The following is a 22,597-nucleotide window of genomic DNA, read 5'->3' on the forward strand; positions in this document are numbered from 1 at the left end:
AAAAATTTGTAACTTCATAATTTTGTTAAAAATAATAATTAAAATTGAATTTATTTGATAAACAAAGAACAAATAAAATGGGACGGAAGGAATATTAATTTAAAATAACGGAAGGTAAAGGTTATATGTTTACGAATGGAAAGAGTAATACTATATGTACATGTTTGGATTGATGGAAGAAAAGATTTGTTTATAAAAACAAAATGTATTATTGTAATGGATGGATGCTTGAATGTGGTTAATTGTTTATGGTATGTAAAGGATGATAATACACAAGTGTCTACATATTACAATATCTTCTTAGAACACAGAGAAAAGGACTGAGCCCTTCTTTGCATCCTAAGCATAACGAATGAAATCATGGTGATGAAGGGAGGCCACGTCTCTAAATCGAGAACAAACATCAAGGAAGATGGAGGTGTCTTTGATTGGACAACTACCCAATGTGCAGTCTTTGTTTATGTCTGTCAGCTTAGGCTTTAATCTCCAGTCTGAACACACCACTTCTTGTATGAAACTTTGGAAACTGTTTCCGAGAGCTAATTTCATCCCTACAAACATAACTGATTGACCTTGTCCCATCTTCCAGCAAAGGCTTCTTCTTTATCTACCCTGTCTGTTTCATAATCTCTTTGATTTTGTAGCCTAGTTCCTTATGACAGTCAAGTATTCTGGCACAACCCTTTGAATATGTGTTACCGTCACTCTCACACGAGGTTGGTTTTTTAGCAATTCTTGCCTCACATCTAACCTTCCAGATGTAAAGGCCGCAGACACAGAAAGTATGCTACTCACTTCATCAGATAGATTCTTAACAGAAAGCAACTTATCCTCTCAAGCCACTTATCCAGTACCGTAATCTCCCTAAATGTTGAAGTTGATTTGTTACCTTAATCCTATGCCAACCCACACATTGCAAAACTACATGTTTAATAGGCTACTCTCCTTTTATGGCAGAAGGGCATAAAGAAATTTATAATTTTATGGGAGATTTGTAGATGCCAATTTGGCTTCCAAACAATATTACCTAACCTTGTGAAGTAAAAGATGTAGTTAATTTGTTAAACAGGAGATTCGTGCCTTTACTTATTATTGAATCAAATATTAAGCCATCCAGCTTCTTAATAACTTGCAGTGAAATCTAATCCATCACAAAGCTTGCAATTTAACATTAAATGAAATGTTAAAACATCCAACTTCTTATTAACTTGCAGTCAAATGTAATCCATCACAGAGAAAGGAGAAGCATTTAGAGCTCAAAGTTTTGAAAGAGCTAGTTGTAGTGTTTTATCAATAAATGTACCTAATTGCTAGCAGATAGTTGGTAAAGTTTCCGATCCCATCATTTGTGGTGGAATTACCAACTCAATTGTCGAAATTAACCATACCTTTTAACTTTTGGCTAATTCTAATGTTCCAACACTGACTCACAATTTGCTGTACCTTCTTAACTTATGGTTTTAATTCTCTAATACCATCAATCATTGCTATACATAACATGATGCTTTCAGAAAACTTAAGGTTAACTGCCCCCCTAGTCAGACAGTAAAAATGTGCAAAATCAATCAGTTGAGAAGGATTATGCATTACTAATTTATTAGCCAAAGAAAACAATCTTGAATTGATAATTATCATAATTAGAGTTTTGCATTTATCACAAAACTGAAAAATTTGTACACAGGATTCCCGTTTTACAACCCATTCAAAGAACCTTACAGACTGATTTGGGGAAGCAGGGAAGCCATATAATCTGTTACAAACTTACATAACATAATGCAGCAGGGTTATAAACAGAATTTGATGGCAAAGCTAATTGATGCCGCATGTGTTGACCCATACAAACAACAATATCTACCTTATGACAGAAATTACGAACCAACCTTGGGAGTTCTCAAGTTGACAAACATCACCAGAGGCTGCTTCCTTGAATGAATTTTGATTGCCATTATACGCATCCAAAAACTGCTTATTCAGTTCTCTTGATAGCAGATTGGCAAATTCTTGTCATCAATCATCAGAAAAACTCCAGTTTATGCTTTTGATTGAGTCAGCAAAGATTGCTATGCAGCACTCAAGCAGTTCTCCCAAGTCCCATATTTTGAGCTAAAGCTGCCTCCACCACTCTGTTGCGCATGCTCAGAAATTACGGCTCGGGCGCAAACATCCCAAGTCCTTGCTATCTCACCAAGTGACATAGGCTGTGAAAGGGTTCGCAGTGATATACTAAACCTTGACTTCGCTTTAACTGAAAGGTCTTCGTACTCCTTACTGTGAATCCAGAATATAAGACCAAAATTTATTTTCAATGCAAAAAAGGTCAAATATTAGACATTTAGATTCGAACCAACTTGCTCTTAACCAGGAACATGACCCTAAGCCAATGCTAATAACTGCTAACAAAATTTTCTCCTAGAACATTGAAAAACCTAAAATATATTTGAAGTGATATACAATTAACAATTACCATAGAAGTTGAAGTTGAAGTTGCTGCATCAATTAACCAGTCAAATTGACTCACTCAGCAATTAAATCAATGAACAGATTTAAGTAACATGAAGAAGAAAATGAACCTTTTCCCACAATATTTGATGGAGGAAACTATGAAAATAATCAGAAATCATAATAAAAATTCTCAAATAACAATAATCAAATACTCAAAGTTATCTAAACTACTGATCTCCAAAAAATTCAAGATACCAATATCTCAATAATTCACAAATTGAAGCATACTCAAAACTAAAATAAGATAGGTATTAACAACTAAATCCTAAACCCTAGTAGAAATGCAAAATGTCAAATATAATTTTTAAAACTTAAAACCCTAGTAGAAATGCAAAATATCAAGTATAAGCCTTAAGCCCTGTAATCGAAAAATAAGAAAAATACTAATTAATATAAATATCCTAAATATATATAAAAGTTACAATCAAACCCATAAGATATAATAAAGAAACAAAACAAAGTCCTACATAATCTTCAACTAGATTCTTTCCATCCTCCATCTATATCAGGCCAGTAACCTTTCATTAAAACACAAAAGATTATTTCTTTAAACTATTACATTTGGAAATTGTAGTTAAATAAAATAAAGGATAAAAGTGAATCAAACCATGATTCATAATAATTTGCTAAAAAATAAATCAAACAGTTTCTAAACAGAATACTAGCCAATTTAAGAAGAGGATGAAGAGAGAAGGGTGCCTTGAATTCGTATACGATGTTTCCTCACCTGACTTCAACAGGAAACTTGTCTAATAGTATTGGGGAACAATTTGGATAATTTGTGGGAACTAGCAAACGCAGGGGCTGAATTGGTGACTGCATAGCAACAAAGCATATAGATAATGAAGAGAAAAGCATAAAACTTCAAGTTAATACATCACTTTCTTTCCACAATCTGAAAGCTTACCATTTGTGCTGACATATACTGTGATTTCAAGTTTGAACTGAGAGCCACAGCACTGAAAGAGCACTTGACAATGGTTCCTTCACCCCCTTCAGCAGTTGCTGCTGCTGCACTTGGATCAACATCTTCATCACTGATATCGACCACTGTGTCTATAAGTCGTAGGTTTATTTCCCTAATTTCTTCCAAAAGGGCATGATTAGCCTGCAATAGATCCCATCAAATTTTGTACATCTAATTACATACAGCAAACTGCACACTGCTATCTTAGATAATACAAAATTATAAATAAGTTTTCTCATGTCAGCATCAGATGGCTTATATTTATTGCTAAGCAGAAATCGACGTGTGAAAAACAAAATGCCAGGGATCTCTTTGACACAAGGCGACAGAGCATCAGAAAGTAAAATGGCAGTTAGAGAAAAATATGTTGTCTATATGGTAGAAATTTAATGGACTTTGAATAATAACCAGATTATTGAAAGTGATTGAATTTCCAATCAGACATCAGATAGAGATATAAGGTCAAACTGGAACTGGGAATTTAGGTTTCATATATTGCACATGATTTAATAGATTGCAGAACTAACATTTTCTTTACAGGCTTCCTGACTAGATTCTAAAGCTTAATTACTATGATTGATGCTTATCAGGATTAGATGCATTCCAAGAAAGGAAGGACGCTGTTAATGAACACCTAGCCTGTAATCAGGATGTAACACTAGCAGTGGCTGATTAATACTAGCAGCAAATTTGGCACTGTTATTGAAACAAAATGCATGAAATCAGAAGGGACAAAAAAAACCGAAGAACCATGTGATTCAGAACACCAGATGAACAATGATGCCTATGTTGAAAAGATCCACAAAGTTTACTTCACCAATATTTATGTTGCATTTTATTTAAATGTTCATCGCATGCTTAAATGTAACTAACTAAACACAACTGTGACTCATGGTAAATCTTGAGTTCATATTCACAAATACATTCGAATCTTTAAGGTTTCTGAAATTAAAATTTAAGATTGTAGTCATATTGATGTTTAATGGATTCTAATGCCGAAGCTAAAAAAAAAAGAAACAAACAAAAAAAAAAAACAAAAACACAAAATCAACGTGACAATATAGACAAAATAAAAAGTTTAGCTGTTCTAAGAGGAAAATAGAACATAAGTTTGAAACATTCTGAAGATGGAAGATGAACATTCAATTTGGCATAGAGACAGCATAAAATAGCTCAGCCATATAAAGTGGTGGAAGAGGCTTATGAAAACATAGCTGAAAAATTAAAAAAATGTACCATGAGCAAAGAATGATACCTCAATTCTAGGCCTCTTGACACTAGATGTTGCAGTTGACTCCAAGTCAGATGTCTCTGAACCAGTTAATTGCTTGAAACTATCATTTACGCTCCCTGCAGATGATACAACATTTAGGGGCATGGCGCTAGTGTAACGCCTCATTCTCTTTGTCCCATTCATTCCATCTTGGGTGATGAAATTTCTTGCTTGCAGACGACACTTTGTCATGGCAACCAGATCCTCACCAACTGCAGCTCTAGATCCATTACCTGGCGCTGACCCTGCTATCCTGTCAGTCATGCTGACAACTGAGCCAATGTCACTTACAGATGCACCCAATGCTGTAGGTGACATGGATTTCACCTGAAATTGTAACTCATTAAAATTAAATAAATCCAATATATTTTTAAAAGAAAAGAAGAAAGAACTTCTAAAGCTGTCTCACAGAAGTAACCACAAAAGAGAGGGAGTAAAGTGTCAAGAATTGAGCTTCACTAACCGCCTTCATTAAACGTTCAAGAGGCTGCTCTGTAATGTTAGACCTGCTAGAAACAGTTGTCAAAGCATTAGGATGAGTCCCATCTGCTCCAGTGAACTCTGCAAGGAGAGGTGAGGCTGATATCCCAGGAGTGCCAATTGCGAGGGATTGGGAGCCCGGTTGAACACCAGTTCCTTGTTGATGTCCAACATTTGCAGCATTTGAGAGAGAAGAAGTGCCTGGAACAGGTTTTTCAGATTCCCCAAGCATAGGTGATGGGGCCAACGGAGTTGAAGGTGAAGGAACAACAAAAGGTGAGTTTGCAGATTGCAAAGGGGTTCCAGTTTTTGAGATGGATGTTAGCAGGCTTTGCTGATCAACCTGTGGGGAAGAATGCTGAGGCATCTGGGGAGATGCAGCCTGAAGGAGCTGGGGTGAAGAAATAGGAAATTGAGAACCTGGTTTCAACTGTTGATGGGTATAAGATTGGCGCTGGCCTGCTGGGAGATGTTGTTGAAAGACCCCCGGCTTAACACCCATCCCCTGTCTCATTTTCATATCATTTACATCATTCATCTGATGCAGCTGTGGTATCTGGTGTGTCTGCAACTGTGTGGGCAGCTGTTGCTTTGCTTGCTGGTGCAACTGCTGCTGCTGCTGCTGTTGTTGTTGCTGTTGTTGTTGCATTAGCTGCTGCTTCTGGATATACTGTTGCTGCTGCATCTGGCGCTGTTGATACTGCTGTTTGAGCTGTTGTGACTGCAGCATTTGTTGTTCCGGCTTGTTTAGATGCTGGTGCTGAAGCATGTTGGAATTTGACTGAAGAGGATTCATGTTTTGCTGCAGAACACTTATACCACTTTGTGATGACAAACTGCTGATATTTGCTTGTTGGGAGGTACTCACAGGATTTTGTTGTAAAGGTCCTGGAGCGACCTGCTGCATTGAGCCTAAGGCATTTCCTTGTCCTGAATCCAAATTGGAACCTGGCTGCAGCGAATTTAACATGGTCTGCTGTGCTGTTGAAACCCCAGGTAAAGAAGACAAAGAATTGTGCTGCAAACTTGTCAAATTGTTCGTCTGCATTGTTGGCACAGAACCTTGTATATTTATTGACTGCAACTGAGGGTTCATTTGATTATCATGAGACTGTGTCTGATTAATTTGAGGTTGTGGCTGCTGCATGGAATGCATATGAGGTGGAGGAAGCTGTCCTTGCTGCAGCGTTGAGGCAGGCTTCCTTGGCCTATTGGTATTTATAAAATTTATTATCTGCTTCTCATATGAAGTCAACTTATCCTTGAAAGTGGGTAAGATATTTGCTTTGGAAACTGATAAGAAAGTTATAATGCGCTCCAACATGGTCTTGAATAATTTCAACTTCTCAAGCTGGTCTGACTTAGGCTGCTGTGGAAGAGAATCATGCTGGAAAATAGTACGCATAAAATTGTATTAACAGAAACAAATAAACTTACCAACCACAATTACACCATATAAGCATAAATGCAACTACTAAACAGTGCCTACAGGAAAGAGATTCAACTAGCAACCCAAAACCAGCATGTAATCAAAAGCTTTCTAATGTGCAGTAGTGAATTCTGATTCTCCAGTGTTGTCATCGTGCATGCCTAGGTGCTAAGGCTCTAAGGCACAGCACAAATCAAGCAAAGCACCTTGCACCCCTTAAGGCAAGGGCCTTTACTCAGGCCCATGGCTTTTGCGACTAGGTGCACCTTCTTCAAGGTGAAAGGCGCAGAAAAAATGAGCCTAAGTGTCCTTTGGTTTCTATAGGCTTTAATTTGTTTTGTCAGTTACTCTATAAATAGTAAAAAAAGGCCAGTTTTAAATCTATTTCCAGGAAAAAATTAAATATTATAATTGATGCACAACTTTTTGTTATGGAAGTGAAGGAAACTTGGAACGTTGTTTGATAACATTGGTTATGATAATTCTTGATCTTTGGAACATATTAGGCAATGTAACGGATTAAACTCTTTAATGTTTATTAACAAAATCATATATTTTAAGCTTATAAGACACAACACAGAATTTTCTTTGTCCCGTATATATAATTATCTTCCAGCAATTAGAGCCTTACTTCACTCAGGCAAGCAGTTTTTTGCACCTTGCATCTCAGGTAAGGGTCCTAGCGCCTCATGCGAGGTAAGTGTCCTAGTGCCTTTGACAACATTGCTATTGTCTAAATTCTATTCAGACATACAAGGCAGCAGAGGGCAGTGCAGATCAGTCCCACTGCTCTTTGGAGGTCAGGGAATGAATATAGAAGATTATGTAAAAGGACAACCTACCTGCTGCAATTTGGCAGCGATTTTCTGGTACATCTCATTTAATTCAGGCAAGTATGTCTCTTTCATGGTTTTGATCTGCAACATTAAATCAGGAAACAGAATGGTTAACCAACAATTAAACCACTCAATTTGTCCAAGTCTAATAATTAATGAGAAAAGTGAAAAGATCTTTTCATTTGCTGACAAGCAGAGACTGATTTTAGTTAATAAGTGAAGAAACAAATGCATCAATAAATGATGATTAATGTAGTTAAATCATGCAAGATATCGTTGATCTATTTGACAGTTTTCTTGCTCACCAATATAATGGATCTTTAATTGACCACAGAAGGATTTATATAAGCTTTATTTTCTTTCTTCTAAGAACAAGACAAAAGAATTCAAATTCTTATTAACAAACTAGTAAGACATTCAAAAAATGTCAGGATTTCTCTCATCAAATTTGTTTTTAAGTTCGTAATTCTTTTTGTTTATACTTCAGCAGAGAGAAGCATCCCAAAATACTCTAATAATCGTCTCAAAACCACTTTCCTACAACTCAAAACCTTCTTGAAACCAAGTCGTTAGTGTAGTAGTATCTACAGGAGAATGTATGAAGATAGATTTTACCTTCTGATAGACCTCTTCTTGCCAATCACCACCATTTGCATGTCCTGTTTGAGCTGTGGAATCTAAAGATGCTGAAAAAGATATATAAAACAATGAACACATAAGAAAAATGGAAATTTCTGGAGGAGAAAGAGTAAGTAAGGACAACATAATTCAAATGAAATAAAATTGTTCCTTACACGTAAAGATACATGATTCTGTTGCATATATGTAACAGAACATTAAAATAGATAATTTGTGGAGGAAGTATATATCTTGAGCAGAAAACAGCCAACTTTCATAGGAAATTAAAGTAAAATAAAATATACATAGCATAGATGAGAAGATCAAACATAGCTAGATGGGAAGATCAAACAGGGACTGGAATGCAACCAATGACCCATGTCATAAAATTCCATCGGACCCACCATGGGTACAACTGAAATGAATTTGAAGAAACCCAGTGTAAACATTTTCAACATGTACATATGAAAAGATTTTATCCCTAGTTTCTGCAGCTAACCATGCGTATCCAAGTTTGAGGTTACTCGTTAAAAAGCATGCTCCCTGCAACACCCAATTTGAATGTCTCTTCCTTTTGGCATATTCCAAGATGCATGTCTACTCTATAAAAGGAAGAAATTTGTAATTTTGGCTTTCCACTGTGATGAATAAAGAATAACTAGAGTTCAAACGCATTTTTAATTTTTCAAGGCTGCTTATAGAATTTCTCAAGTTAAGAGCTAATTAAACATTTTCCATCTACAACTAAGAACTTCAGTTGGACTAGGAGCAAATGGTTGATAAATAAAGTAAACATGAGAAGGAAGACCCATAAAAAGTTAACTCTTTGCAGCCATGGACCTGTTACTCATTGAAAGATAAATACGATAACAATAAAGGTAATTCAATCTAAAACATTAAAACAATCTATGGCACAAACTAGACTCAAGGAATACAGGGCGCATATGAAACCCTGGGGCATTTGGCATCGCATTTGGGAACCAAAAAGCCAGGCAGTTCCTATGATTGACTGATGCAAGTAAAGCGTGCGGCAATTTTGGAAGCACTGGTTTGTTAGCTAAAGACTAATTATACATCTAACCAAGATGTGAGGTCTGAGATTTGTTTTTGACGGGGATAGCATAGCATAAATTCAAGAAAATGTTCTCTTTAATCTCCCCAAGTTGGAAAGGAAACTACTTTTGGAAGTAGTGGAAATGCAACACAAAACAATAGCATCAACTAAGAAAATGTATAGTGGGCATATAAGCTAATAAAAAATTTAAAAGGTTTCAAGGATGAAGTATGCTAGTACTAGAGGAAAAAATTGCACATATTAGCTAATGACACAAGATCAGAAAGCAACAAAGTAAAGAACAAGGGTAGGTAACTGCATAGATTCAAAAACATACTTGATGATGTCTCTGGAACAGCTCTCTGTGATTGATACAACTGCTTTTGCTGATCTATGTGATTTTGGGATTGAAGCAAGGGACTTGATGCTTGACCTGATGCTTGAAGCCTCTGCTGCATATCTCTTGGTAATTGATTGGGCTGCTGTTGCAAACTCAACTGTTGCTGCGACTGAGTAGCCTGAGATTGCATTTGCGACATCAATTGCTGCTGCTGCTGCTGCGGCGGTGGCTGCTGGGATGTCTGTCCTTGAGTTGGTAACAAACTAGGTGCACTCTGCTGCGTTTGTTGGAGTGGAACCTTAGGCTGGGATAGCATGTGTAAAGATTGCTGATTAGTTTGCATGCTTGAGTTACCCGGCTGGGTTCCAATCAACTGCTGCTGCTGCTGCTGTTGCTGTAATCCTGAAATATTACTCTGAGGACCCAACTGTTGCTGATGTATATTTGAGAGATTGGTTTGTTGAGCCATTAACTGCTGCTGCTGTTGCTGTTGCTGCAGGTTTGAAAGATTATTAGGCTGGCCTAGCAATCTCTGCTGCTGCATGTCCCCAATACCGTTTTGTTGTCCAATTAACTGATTCTGCGTTATATTTGCAGCATTTGTCTGTTGTCCCATTACATGTGGCTGCTGCTGCTGCTGTGGCTGTGGAGGCTGCTGGTGCTGCTGAGGCATCATTGACTGCTGTGTCATTGGTGTTTGTTGTTGATGAATACCAGCACTGGCAGGCTGTTGTGGCTGTTGCTGCTGTCTAAGGACTGACTGTTGATGCTGCTGAAGCATGGACTGGGTTGACTGTTGCAAAGAAGATTGCTGATTCTGTTGAAGACCAGGAAGAGGAGTTGATTGCATAACAGTTGGCTGCATAACAGATGATGTTTGCATACCAGATTGCTGAGAGGATTGCAACTGAGTAGGCGGTAACAGGTTTTGCTGCTGCTGTTGCTGCATATGAGACTGCATGAGCGACGGTTGGAGATTTCCCGGTTGAATCTTTTGCCGCATAAGTTGATGCTGTAACTGGTGATGGTATAGCTGCTGCTGCTGTTGCGGATGCACCTGTTGCCTTCCTTGCATTTGCCTCTGCTGATTGGCAAAAATATTGGAAGGCATTCCTTGCCCCAGTGAGTTCTGTGTAATTCCAGACATGTTCTGCATGTTGGAATTCTGACCAACAACATTAGGTATAGGATTCTGAGTTAGACCAGAGACAGGAGGCATTCCAGATTGTAAACCAGCAGAACTTTGAACTCCAGCAGATGCCATGTTATTTGGAACATTCTGGGGCAACAGTTGTTGACGTGCTTGTGACTGATTACTTTGTAGTGGGATAGGAATTGATTGCCCTTGACCATGAACTTGGTTCTGCATGGCCTGAGAACCTACCCAAGATTCTTATATTCAGAAAGAGAAGTTGGGAACAAACCCACAAGAACAGAATTGAAGAACATTTAGAACAAGATAAACAACAAAAATACCAAAACAGTAACTAATTCATTTAAAAAGAGAACTAGACTTAAAACATGTGAGGGAAATTGAACCATACCCTGAGGAAGAAAAAAATGATACAATTATTCCTAGCACATGCAGACGTGTATACAATGCCGAAAGACTTCAATTATGGAAACAGCAAATGTGGCTCTCTTTGGGTGTGCTCATCAAATCTATCAAATTAAAACACCTCCACCCCACCAAAACAAAACTTAACCCACCTGGTTAAAAGTATTATTACTGCTATACTTGAATAAGGGGATAAAAGGGATAAAGTTCAGGGAATTTTCATTAAACTAGCCACTGAACATGTTGTAAGTTAAACAACTCTGCATGTAAAAGAACAGAAAGGACAAGTAAATGGAAACTATCCTGCTCCTACGATACATCGAAGCAAAATACCATTTTCTACTATTACCTGGATCAGGAGGTTTGCCGTTATTCCCAGTGTTTGGTATAGAATTCTGAGACTTGGTCTCCATTGTAAGCATCTTCAAGGATATTCTCCTTAGATAATCAGACTGAATAGACAATCCATAACACCATTAGAATAATATAAGTTGTACTTTATTATTCGAATACAAGACAAGATTATCAAAAATGTTATATGGCCCATGCTTAATATTAAGTTAGCATTAAGCATTTTCCTTTTTTCCTCTCTCCCTTCTCTCTTTCCTCCCTGGAAATCTTTCTCATGGATTTCCAATGTAATTGACAAGGTAAGGAGCCTTGGTCTATGCATATGAATAGGAAAAAAAGGAAACACACACAACGCTAACAGACTAAATATTGGTAACAACAAATCACGTGCACAAAGTCATGAAATGCACAAATATTGATACAAACACCATGCATACAAAGCACGTTAAGGAATGCAGCATCGCGTGATTACCTGGCTGCTTGCAGCCGTAAAAATCTTTTCCTCAAACCTTACAGCAATTTTCCTGAGTTCATTTAAACCTTCTTGGCCAGAAAATGGAAGGTGCCTCTTCAATGTATCCATTCTACATATGCAAGGCATTTCACAAGTTAGTGACACACAAATATCAAATTCTTAAAAATAGCATGTAAGAATCTTCAATTGGTAAATAAGTCAATGCTAAGAATGCGAGTTATCAGGTTAGTAAAATATTTACATATCATCAAACGAAATTTAACCAATACATAAACTGAACACCAACAAATTTTCCCTTAAACTTGTTCAAGACTGTCTACATTTCAATACCCCGAAGCCACCACATTGGAATTTAATAAATTCTCCCAATATAAACAAAGTGACCATCATGGCCTTCATATATCAGCTACATTCAAATAGACCACATACCAATATTTCCATTGTTCAGAGAGCGTTGTGGAAGGCAGGGCCACTAGTCGAAGTTACAGCAATAAGTTATTTGATGATAGGGCATGATTCAGATAGTAATAACAAAGAGACCCACTAATTCATATACAGTACCACCCCTGCCCTCACCCCCAAAAAAATCAAAATAAAGGGTAACAATTATTGACATTTCATTTTCCGTATCCACTTCCCCGACACGCAAACGCTTAAAACCAAGGGAGTAATATCACATGGACTTAAGGGTACTACAACGAAGGACCATATGGGTGTGGATCCCTTGCCAAGGACATCAGGGATTGGCCTGGAGAACCGTCATGTGGTGCAAGTTTGCTGAGACACACAACAGATGTGCACTAGGAACATCTTGGACATATATAGAGGGATGGTTAGCTCACCTGTAAGGCTAGTCTCTTGGGTTGAGGCCCAAGGCCTATGATAGTTTTACTAGGTATCCCAAACAAATTCAAATGATGTGCATCCACCACTTGGGTCACATTGAATGAGGAAAGAAGTGCCAAGCTTACAAGGAACCCAAAATCTAAAAACAAAATGCATCTTTATTCAATCACTAAAATTCATTAAATGATGATGCCAAGAATGCCACCTAAAGTTGGACCCAAAAGCTTAGCCACATCAGCTTACAGATATGTGGCCCATACAAAGTGCCCAAACTCTGGGTAAGAGCAAGCTTTGATTCTCAAGCCATATATTTACGAAACAAAGAAACTGCTTGGAATAGGAAATAAGGTATTATTGATGGTATTGTTTGGTTATTAACAATAACTAAGACTATGAAGACATGCCACAGAATCTACAATAAATTAAGTGCAACAAGTTTATTTAACAAATAATAATACCATAAAACTCACTTACATCTTGTTGACAATCCTTTGTCGTGAATCAGCCTGCAACTGGGTTCTCCAATCACCTGTGTCCATTGTGGGCTCTCCACTCGGAGGAGTAGGCCTCCAGTTATTGTTATCCATCAATTCCTAACAACACCAAATAAGAAGAGTACAGTCACAAACACTTGCAAATAAAATCTTTTTATCATAAACAAAAGAAAGTGAAAAAGAAAAACTAGTAAATTTGGAAACAGAAGTTACTCCTCAATATGCAAAATATTCAACAAATTTCTTTTTGATAAATGCTTCCCTTCCCCATCTTCAGTTTCTATCTCTTAATAACTCAAATAAAGCATGTAATTTTTTAAAATCTCTCTATAGTTTTCCTCATAGATAGCAAAAATCATAAATTTATACATATGAGCAGGATTTTTTTTGTAATATTGTAACCTAAATTTGACACTACAAATCATTTGCTGCATCAGTTTAGCTCTTACAAAACACAGGACATTTTACTACACGTGTATAGACACCGCAAAATCATGATTGAACATTAGCTTTCAATATGTACGCCACAATTTAGCACACTTGGATGTCTATTTGGTTGATTCAGTAATATTACTAACCAGCCTTTCTTTGCAAGGCTGTTTAAGACTCTGTCTTTTCTTTCTCTCTGTGCTAGGCCATTGGTTATAAGCCAAAGGAGAACTGTAACTTACTAAAAAGCTACTTCTTTCACCAGTTGACCAGCTAATCACTGACAAGCAATGATCATATTCAATGAATTGCTAATGAGGATTAATTGTTAGTTTGCTTCTGAGAATGCTACCTAGACTCATGATTATGAAAAAGTTGAGCCCTCTAACTGTAACCAAAACTGTTCTAGCTAAATATATTTGGATGACCTAAATCCTTGATTTTTCACCAATAAAATCAAACCCCTTAATTTGAATTTCATCATAAAATTATTAAATGAAAACAATATAAAAGATAATTACAAATATGAACAGAATCAATGATATAAACCATACCTAATAGAAATAATTTACTTTGAAGGGTTGTTTCATTATTGGGTATCCAAATATAAAATCAAGCTTTCTAATTGTTTTTCAGATCAAAAAAAAAAAAATTAAGAAACTATAAAGTCCATTACGTGGTGATATTCTTAAAAGGAAAATCAAATTTTTATTACTACAAGTCAAAAAACATAGTCCCAGGTAAAATTTTCAAGGAAATTACGAGACCAGAATCGTAAAACCTAAAAAAAGAAAGAATTGAAATTTTACCTCAACGAAGAGCTCCCAATTCCAAAAGAGAGATCCGCTTCGAAAATTTCTCAAAGATTTTTTCAAATTCCAAATCCCTCGATTGAATTAAAGCTACGCCGCAGGTTCTCTTGCCCTCTATTACAAAATAAATAAATAAATAAAGAATTTTAAAAACTATCTTTTTTACGATTTTATGGCTTTTCAAAATAATTATACATAAAAAAAGATTTAAAAATTTTACTTTGTTTTCTTGAAGGATGATCGGTGGCTTCTCGTTCTCGTTCTTTGTTTTCTTTTTGCTTTTATTGGGTACCTAATACTCTCGGATAAATAAACAAAATTAGAATAAAGAAAATAAGGAAAATCACCTGAGCTTCGCTAGGTTGAAAAGAAAGCGAGAGAAAACCAAGGGAAATCGAACTGAGAACAGAGGAAAAAAGAATAGACGAGAAGAAGCCAAAGAAGGTCAGGCGTTAGACCAAAGTGAATTGGAAAGACTTTTCTTTCATAGTTGGAACCGTGTGTATGTCTGCTTTTATATAATACGTATATATATAGATATAATGCTTAAAAATGTCTTTAAATTATTTCAAAATATTTAAATAATTTATTATTTTTTCGTTTTAGCTCTCATATATCTTTATTATTAAAATGGACAAACTGTGTCAATTAAAACATCATTTATTATTATTTTTACTCACATGATGTTAATATAAATATGAAATATATCATGTGATTATGTTATCATGTTACGTTAATACTTACTTTTAGATTTATTTGATTCAAAATAAAAATATAAAAAACTTGATAATATAATAAAATAATAAAAATTTGTTTAAATTTTTTAAATAATTCCTGAATTTTTTAGGCATTATGCTTTTTTATATTTTTTTTTATTTTGTTTCTTAAAATAAAGCCTACCTCATTCATAAAAAAAATAAAGTCCATTTCAAAAAAAAAAAAATTTGTGCTCAACAATTTTGATTGTTATTTTTATTCCTTGATTACACTTTTGAATTTTGATTTTCTAAATTTGAGACTGTACTCTCTTGTTTGCTTCCATTATTTTTTTCCCTGTGTATGTCTGTGCTTTTATATAATATATATATAATGGTTAAAAATCTTTTTAAATTATTTAAAAATATTTAAATAATTTATTATTTTTTCATTTTAACTCTTATATATCTTTATTATTAAAATTGACAAATTGTGTTAATTAAAATATCATTTATTATTATTTTTACTCACATAATCTTAAGATGAATATGAAATATGTCATGTGATTATGTTATTATGTTATGTTAATATGTGTTTTTAGACCTACTTAACTCAAAATAAAAACATAAAAAACTTGATAATAAAATAAAATAATAATTAAAAAAAAAATTTTAAATTATTCCTGAATTTTTAAGGCATTATGCTTTTTTATATTTTGTTTTGATTTTGTTTCTTAAAATAAAGACCACTTCAACAAAAAAAAAAAACTTTGTTCTCAACAATTTTGATTGTTATTTTTATTCCTTGATTCCATTTTTGAATTTTGATTTTCTAAATTTGAGACTGCACTTTCTTGTTTGCCTCCATTATTTTTCTGATCATGTATTTCCAATCCTTTGCATGGTTGATTTTATGCTTCAAGTGTTTAATTAACCATTCCTTAATGCATAATACATGCTACATGTGATAATTGTTACTATAAATTAGATCAAAATATATGCTTTTAATGTAATGATAAATGAAAGATTTAGATGTTGAAAAAGCAAAAGGTGAAAAAGCTACATGTTAGTTGAATCAAGTAAAGTCATTTAAATATGGGCTTCTATTTTATAAATAATAAAAGCTAACTAACTAAACAATACATTTATCATTTTATAATAAACGACAACACATTTATGTTATAATTGATTAATACTATATTTTTTTATAAGTAGTTGTATATTATAATCAAAATATAAAATTATAGTACTTCAATATTTAGTTTAATGATAGATATAACATATATATATATATATATATTGTAAATGTAAATGAAATATTTTAATAATATAAAACATGTGATTAAGATAGCAAAGTTGATTGTGTGGAAAATAACAAATACCCAAAATTATTTAATTTTCTTCTAAAATTCAAATATCTCAATTTCGATTTCAGAAGAAAAAAGTAAATATTACAAATACAATTAATTAAACATAAAAAACCAATCAATTATCAACAAATTAACATGTTACCAAAAGAAAATTCAATATAAAATTAGAATAAATGAATGAACTCAAAATATACATAATATAATGATTTTAAATCTTTATTGAAATATTTGGATCAAAGGCACAAGGTGAGGAGGTTTCCCTTCACATAGGGCAAACCAAAGTCGGTGGAAATTGAGTTGCAGACGATTGGGCAGTGCCTTGGGTTTATCACCTTTTTAGTCAAAGTTTGGAAACTTATTAGTGCGAATCTTGCATGTTGAAGTTGGCGCACTTGCTCTCCGTTTTTGTTTTCTTCTAATTACTTTGGACTTTCAATTAGATGATTGACTGCCTTTTTCTTTCTTTCTTTTGTCACTTTATACATGTTGGAATTGAAAATGATTCCTCCACGTAGGCCATAACTATGTGCAAAGTAATTCTTCTAGATAGTGAATATTACTATTTCTTATTTTAAAAATGACATAAACAAAAAAAAAGCATAAAAAGTTGAACCTTGTTCTTCTTTTGGACGAGTATAAAGATCCTTGGTTAAAATCAATTGAGCTTTTTTTTTTTATAATTGAGAGATAAGAGATTCGAATTCTGCTTTTTAAATAAGGGATAATGCACCAACCAATGAGCTAAATACTCGAATGTCAATTGAGCATATGATTTAGTAATAGATACTCGTATCTCATATTTACAAAATTGAGTTTAAAACTATTTTTTTTTTTAAAAATTCTTCTAATTAACAATAAAGTCTCAATCTAAAATTCTATTTACATAATCTTGACCATTGGACATAAATCTCGATGGCAATGAAATGATTTTTGTTGACCTAGTATATATCTTGTACATGTTATCTTTGAGATTCAATTGATTTAGATAAAGAGTTTATAATTTTAATTTTATCTTGATTTATTTTTTGAATAAGAGTATTTCATTTCATATCAGAATAATTAGTCATTACAATATGTATTACTACAAAAAGAACAGTTCAAGCCCCCATATTGTAACTTGTTTTATTGCATGGAGAAGAGCTTCATTAAAAAACTTCTCATGAACCCATTGAGATAAAAACCATGAAAAGGAAAAAAGGGTACTCAACTGCCATGCCCTTACATTCCTACCTCCATAACTAAGTAAGATAGTCCTTTGTAAAGCTTGTTGAGCTCCCACTGGTAATGAAGGACTATGTCTCTAGATGGTTTAATCCATTTCGGCAACCATTGATGACTTAGCAATCCCGTGAGCTACCATGTTGGCCTCTTTTTTACGGTGCAAAATCTCAAATGAGTTAAGTTGGTGCAGAAGCATGCAACAAGCTTCAACAACCTGCCCCACTTCACTAGTAAATTTTCTATCCTTAATCCAGGCAGCCACTTGTAAACAATCCATCTCCATTTCATGAATTACAAGTTTTTGAGACCAAACCATTAAAGCCCAAAGCAAGGATCTTAGTTCAGTAATAGCCGTGTTTCTGATAGACCTAAACCTCTTTCTTCCAACAATTAGCAACTCACCAACAGGCCCTCTAACTATGAAACCCACCGTAGCACAACTTATTCCATTAATACCGTAAAGAGCAGCATCACAATTTAGTTTAGTAATAGATGGACACTTCCACCGATCACAACTCAATTCAACATTTAGTTGAGGCGGTCGTTCTATCACAACTACAGCCCTGTATTGAGTGTACATATCTATCCCCATCTGAACCACTTGGCGCAGATTCAATCTCTCATTCTTGAACACAGTTGAGTTACGACCCTTCCATAAAACCCACATAACATAGCAAACCTCCTCCATACTATTTTTATCTAAATATTGTAAGAGCATACTGACCCACTTTTTTATGGAGGATAAATGATATGAGATGTCTCAGAAACCCCATTTGGTAACCAACCAAGCAGCCTTGGCAAAAGAACAAGCACACAGGATATGAAAATCTATTTGCTGGTCTGCATCACATAGTGGACAACTAGCATCAATTGTAATGTTCCTTCTTGTCAGCACATTTCGTGTTAGGAGACATCCGTGAAGAGCGTGCCAAACAAATAAAAGGATTTTCCTGGGAATGTTTAGGCTTCAAATCTTCTTTGCAGTTGTCATACTCTCAGATGAACTTGCTGTATTTCCAACAACCATTGAATCTCGGCTCAACACTTTATATCCCAATTTAACTGTATACTCACCAATAGCACTATGCTGCCAAACTAGACAATCTTCTGGCCTTCGTAAATTCAAAGGTAATGATAGGATTAGGTTGCATTCCTAAGGTGGAAAATAGGCTCGTATCTTTTCTTCATCCCAAACCATCTGCTCATGCACTATAAACTCACTGATCTTTGTCGAATTTGACACAATGTCTGCACAAGATAAAACTGGGTGTGGTGTGTCATATGGTATCCAGTTACTCTTTCTAGCAAGAATATTCTGTCCAGTACCAACCCTCCAATAGGAGCCACTTTTAATAAGACTCCGACTTTTTTTGATGCTCCTTCATAAATAGATTGGATTGATCCCACTAGAGCCTCTAAAAAATTTACATTAGGGATATTCTTGGCTTTTAACACCTCATAGGAAATCGTAAGATTCTTCATTTGCAACCTCCAACCTTGCTTTGACAACATAGTCAAATTAAAATTACTAGTGTCTCGAAAGCCCATACCTCTAGAATGTTTTGAAGGACAAATAAAACGATAGTCCTTCCAATGAATTTTTGAGCCTGTAGCATTACCTCCCCACCAAAATTTAGCAATAGTCGAATCAATATTCCTATATAATCCATCCGGTAATTTAAAGCAGCTCATTATGTAAGTTGGTATTGCTTGTGCCATATCCTTGATTAAGACTTCTCTACCAGCTATTGAGAGTAGTTTATTTTTTCAATTGGAAATTCTTTTTAAGATTTTCTCTTTTACACAATTAAATATCTGCTTCTTCGAACCTCCACAAATGAACGGCATACCAAGATAATAACCACCCCATTGATCCCTTCGTACTTCTAATAACTAACAAGCTGCAACAACATCTGATTCACTTGTATTCTTACTAAAAAGGATAGGACACATTTCAAGATTGATCTTTTAGCCTGATGTATATTCCTAAACTGTAAATAAGTTTTTTAAATACATTAGCTCTTGAATTTATGTCTTCCCAAAAATCATACTATCATCCGCAAAGAAAAGATTTGTAATATTGGGACTACCCCTATTCACTTGCAATCTCGAAATTCTTTTACTTTCCTTTGATGCTGACAACAAGGAAGATAAAGCTTTAAAAATAATTATGAAAAGAAAAGGGAACAAAGGATCACCTTGGCTCAACCCACTGATAGACTAATCATATTTCCCTGGACTCTATTAACAAGCACTGAATAAGTAATTGTTGAAATGCACTGCATAACCATATATATCTACAAATTTAGCATTAAAACCCATCCTGTGCAAAATACCTTGAACAAACGGCCATTCAACCCAATCATATGCCTTACTCATATCTAGCTTGAGGGCAAAATTTCCCATTTGTCATGCCTCTTATTATGCAAAAAGTGAACAACCTCATGAGCCACAATAACATTATTTGTAATCAGTTTGCCAGGTACAAACGCACTCTGATTTCAGAAATTATGACAGGCATAATTTGACTTCAATCTATTAGTTAAGACCTTAGAGGCTATCTTATATAGGACATTGCGTAAGCTTATTGGTTTGAATTGACTTTCCAACTTCAGATGAGGAACTTTTGGAATCAAAGCTACTAATGTGTGGTTGATACCTTCAAAGCTTAAACATCTGGCAAGAAATTCCTTTACAAAACGGTGAATGCTGAGACCCATGACATCCTAGAATCTTTGAAAAAATAAGGCAGGGAATCCATCCGAGCCAGGAGCCTTTAATGAAGCCATCTGAAATAGTGCCAACCAGACCTCTTTAAGTGTAATATCAGCAACTAAAGCCTCATTCATTTCCATTGTAATGCACAGTTGGATATAAGCCAATACCTCTTCTATCCTTGATGGGTTAGAAGTAGTGAAAAGATATGAAAAAAAATTCATATATCTTAGAAGAAATAGCAACATGCGAGTCAACCCATTCACCATTCATTTTTTTCAGAGCCCATATTGTATTTTGTTCCTTCTCTCTGTTGCTCTTTGGTGAAAAAATTTTGAATTTTTATCGCCATTTTTTAACCAAGCAACCCTTGATTGTTGTTGCCACATATCCTTCTCTTCTCTTGCTAACTTTCACACATTTTTCTGTAAAGACTTTAATTCGTTGATTAGCCAACAGTGAAACTTCTTCCGCATGAGCATCTTACAATTCTTTTTGCTTTTCTTTAATTCTATCCTATATATCTTTCAATGGATTAGACTAAATAGAATTAAATAATAATTTAACATCATGAAGTTTACCAAGAAATTCTCTAAAGGATGCTTCTTGGTTTCTCCATTCTTCAATTACCCTTTGCACACATGCTTCATCATTCAACCAAACTGACTCAAAATGGAATCTACATTTCCAATGAACTTGTTTTTGATAATATAAATCCACCCTCGGAGCTAGATGATCCGAAGCTCCCAAAGATTCAGTGAAAATGGCCATTCTCAAAATTTTGCAGACTAAATCTTGTGTAGCCATCACTCTGTTTAATCTGCATCTTATGAGTGCTTCCTCATCTCTGTTATTCCACCATATAAACTTAGGTCCCCTTTACCCCAAATCTCATAACCCACAATCTTGATTTTTTTAGTTGCTTCAAATTTAGAATTTTCTTTTATTTTTAAGAATAACATCTAACTATGGAAAAGACTATGTTATTAGTCAAATGAATTTCCTTACAAGTAAAAGAAAGAGAAAAGAGGAAGAAAGATCCCTTTCTTACTTTGTGGGAAAGTACAAAATCATATATTAGGATTCACATGGATAAGTAAAAAAAGAGTTTTGGATTTATAAATGTGGATGTTTTAAATTTTAATAGATTAATATTTCGGAGAGAGAATAATAATTTCGTGACAAAGTGATATCAGAGTCAATCCAGATTTAATTTTGATATCATACCAAAGCTCCAATGGGTGAAGAAAGTAAAGAGATCTGACATTCTGACCTATGATGAAAACGTAAAAAATTGAAGTAAAAAAATAATTTTAAACTTATAAATATAAACGTTGCATATATGAACAAATTAATGTTGTAAAAGGGAAATAATTACCATTATGATAAATAGTTACCAGACAATGATGAGAATCTTAAACAAGAAAAGAGGAGCAAATTCTCCGGGCAGTCGCGCGTTGGTTTGATTCTAACATACTTATTGGCAAATGTGACAACTCATCAAATCAAAGCCAACTTTTTGTGGTCCGTTTTCAACAAATGTGGTCATTTTCTATGTCTTGTGTCTAATCCAACAACTAACCAGACTTTTGCTCTGCTTTGTAGATGGCTATTGCTTTGAAAATATGAGCACTTGTCTCTAGCTTTACCACGCCTCGCAAAGCATATTCAAATTTAAAATTTTATTTTGAAAGTTTTTACTTAAAATTTTGAAATGGATGGGATTAAATTTTATAAACAAAGAATTTTTCTTTCATAAAATTTTTATGTATAAAAGATATCCACTTATCTTTTTTATGTCATCTGAAAATAAATCTCATGATATGTTTGGTTTACGAAATGAAATAGAGAAACAATAAAATCACTATTCTATGATAACAGAATTGAACAAAAATAATTATTATATTGTTTGATTCATGAAATAGAATTATTTTTACGACATTGTAAGTATACTTTCAATAAATTATGAATATGCCGTAATTATCATTTTTAGCCTAGATTGATTAGAAATAGTATGCATGCCCCTGCTACATAGGAGTTAATGCAAAAGAGTTGAAAAACCTTTAATATATAAGCAAATACTGATCAACAATTTATCATAAGAACATATTATATCAGTCATGAATAAGGAG

At 34.5% G+C, this 22,597-nt stretch overlaps 1 protein-coding gene across 3 annotated transcripts; it reads right to left on the reverse strand.

The window, feature by feature from the left end:
* Nucleotides 1,612-14,959, reverse strand: LOC18595356 (mediator of RNA polymerase II transcription subunit 15a). 3 transcript variants are annotated; one of them, XM_018123099.1, is made up of 13 exons: nucleotides 14,812-14,959; nucleotides 14,462-14,578; nucleotides 13,204-13,322; nucleotides 11,881-11,992; nucleotides 11,407-11,509; nucleotides 9,497-10,891; nucleotides 8,103-8,173; nucleotides 7,494-7,568; nucleotides 5,206-6,609; nucleotides 4,725-5,069; nucleotides 3,410-3,610; nucleotides 3,230-3,318; nucleotides 1,612-2,268 (listed from the first exon to the last, which is right to left on the reverse strand). In XM_018123099.1, exons 3-13 carry the CDS (start codon nucleotides 13,314-13,316, stop codon nucleotides 2,061-2,063), a joined length of 4,116 nt encoding a protein of 1,371 aa, XP_017978588.1. In that variant the 5' UTR covers nucleotides 13,317-13,322; nucleotides 14,462-14,578; nucleotides 14,812-14,959; the 3' UTR covers nucleotides 1,612-2,060. The 3 variants fall into 3 exon arrangements, with proteins under 3 accessions (XP_017978588.1, XP_007023331.2, XP_017978587.1); XM_007023269.2 differs by having other exon boundaries at nucleotides 9,497-10,879; nucleotides 14,685-14,959; XM_018123098.1 differs by having other exon boundaries at nucleotides 14,685-14,959.

The sequence above is a fragment of the Theobroma cacao genome, chromosome 6 (genome assembly GCF_000208745.1).
Source record: "Theobroma cacao cultivar B97-61/B2 chromosome 6, Criollo_cocoa_genome_V2, whole genome shotgun sequence".
Lineage (NCBI taxonomy): Eukaryota > Viridiplantae > Streptophyta > Magnoliopsida > Malvales > Malvaceae > Theobroma > Theobroma cacao.

What these genes read in the sequence shown, in the direction of transcription:
- LOC18595356 (XM_018123099.1), bottom strand. Translation starts at nt 13,316, where the DNA reads ATGGATAACAATAACTGGAGGCCTACTCCTCCGAGTGGAGAGCCCACA. An exon ending in TTACGGCTGCAAGCAGCCAG is followed by an intron (nt 11,510 to 11,880) that starts GTAATCACGCGA and finishes TTGTCTATTCAG; the next exon opens with TCTGATTATCTAAGGAGAAT. An exon ending in TGTTCCAGAGACATCATCAA is followed by an intron (nt 8,174 to 9,496) that starts GTATGTTTTTGA and finishes TATCTTTTTCAG; the next exon opens with CATCTTTAGATTCCACAGCT.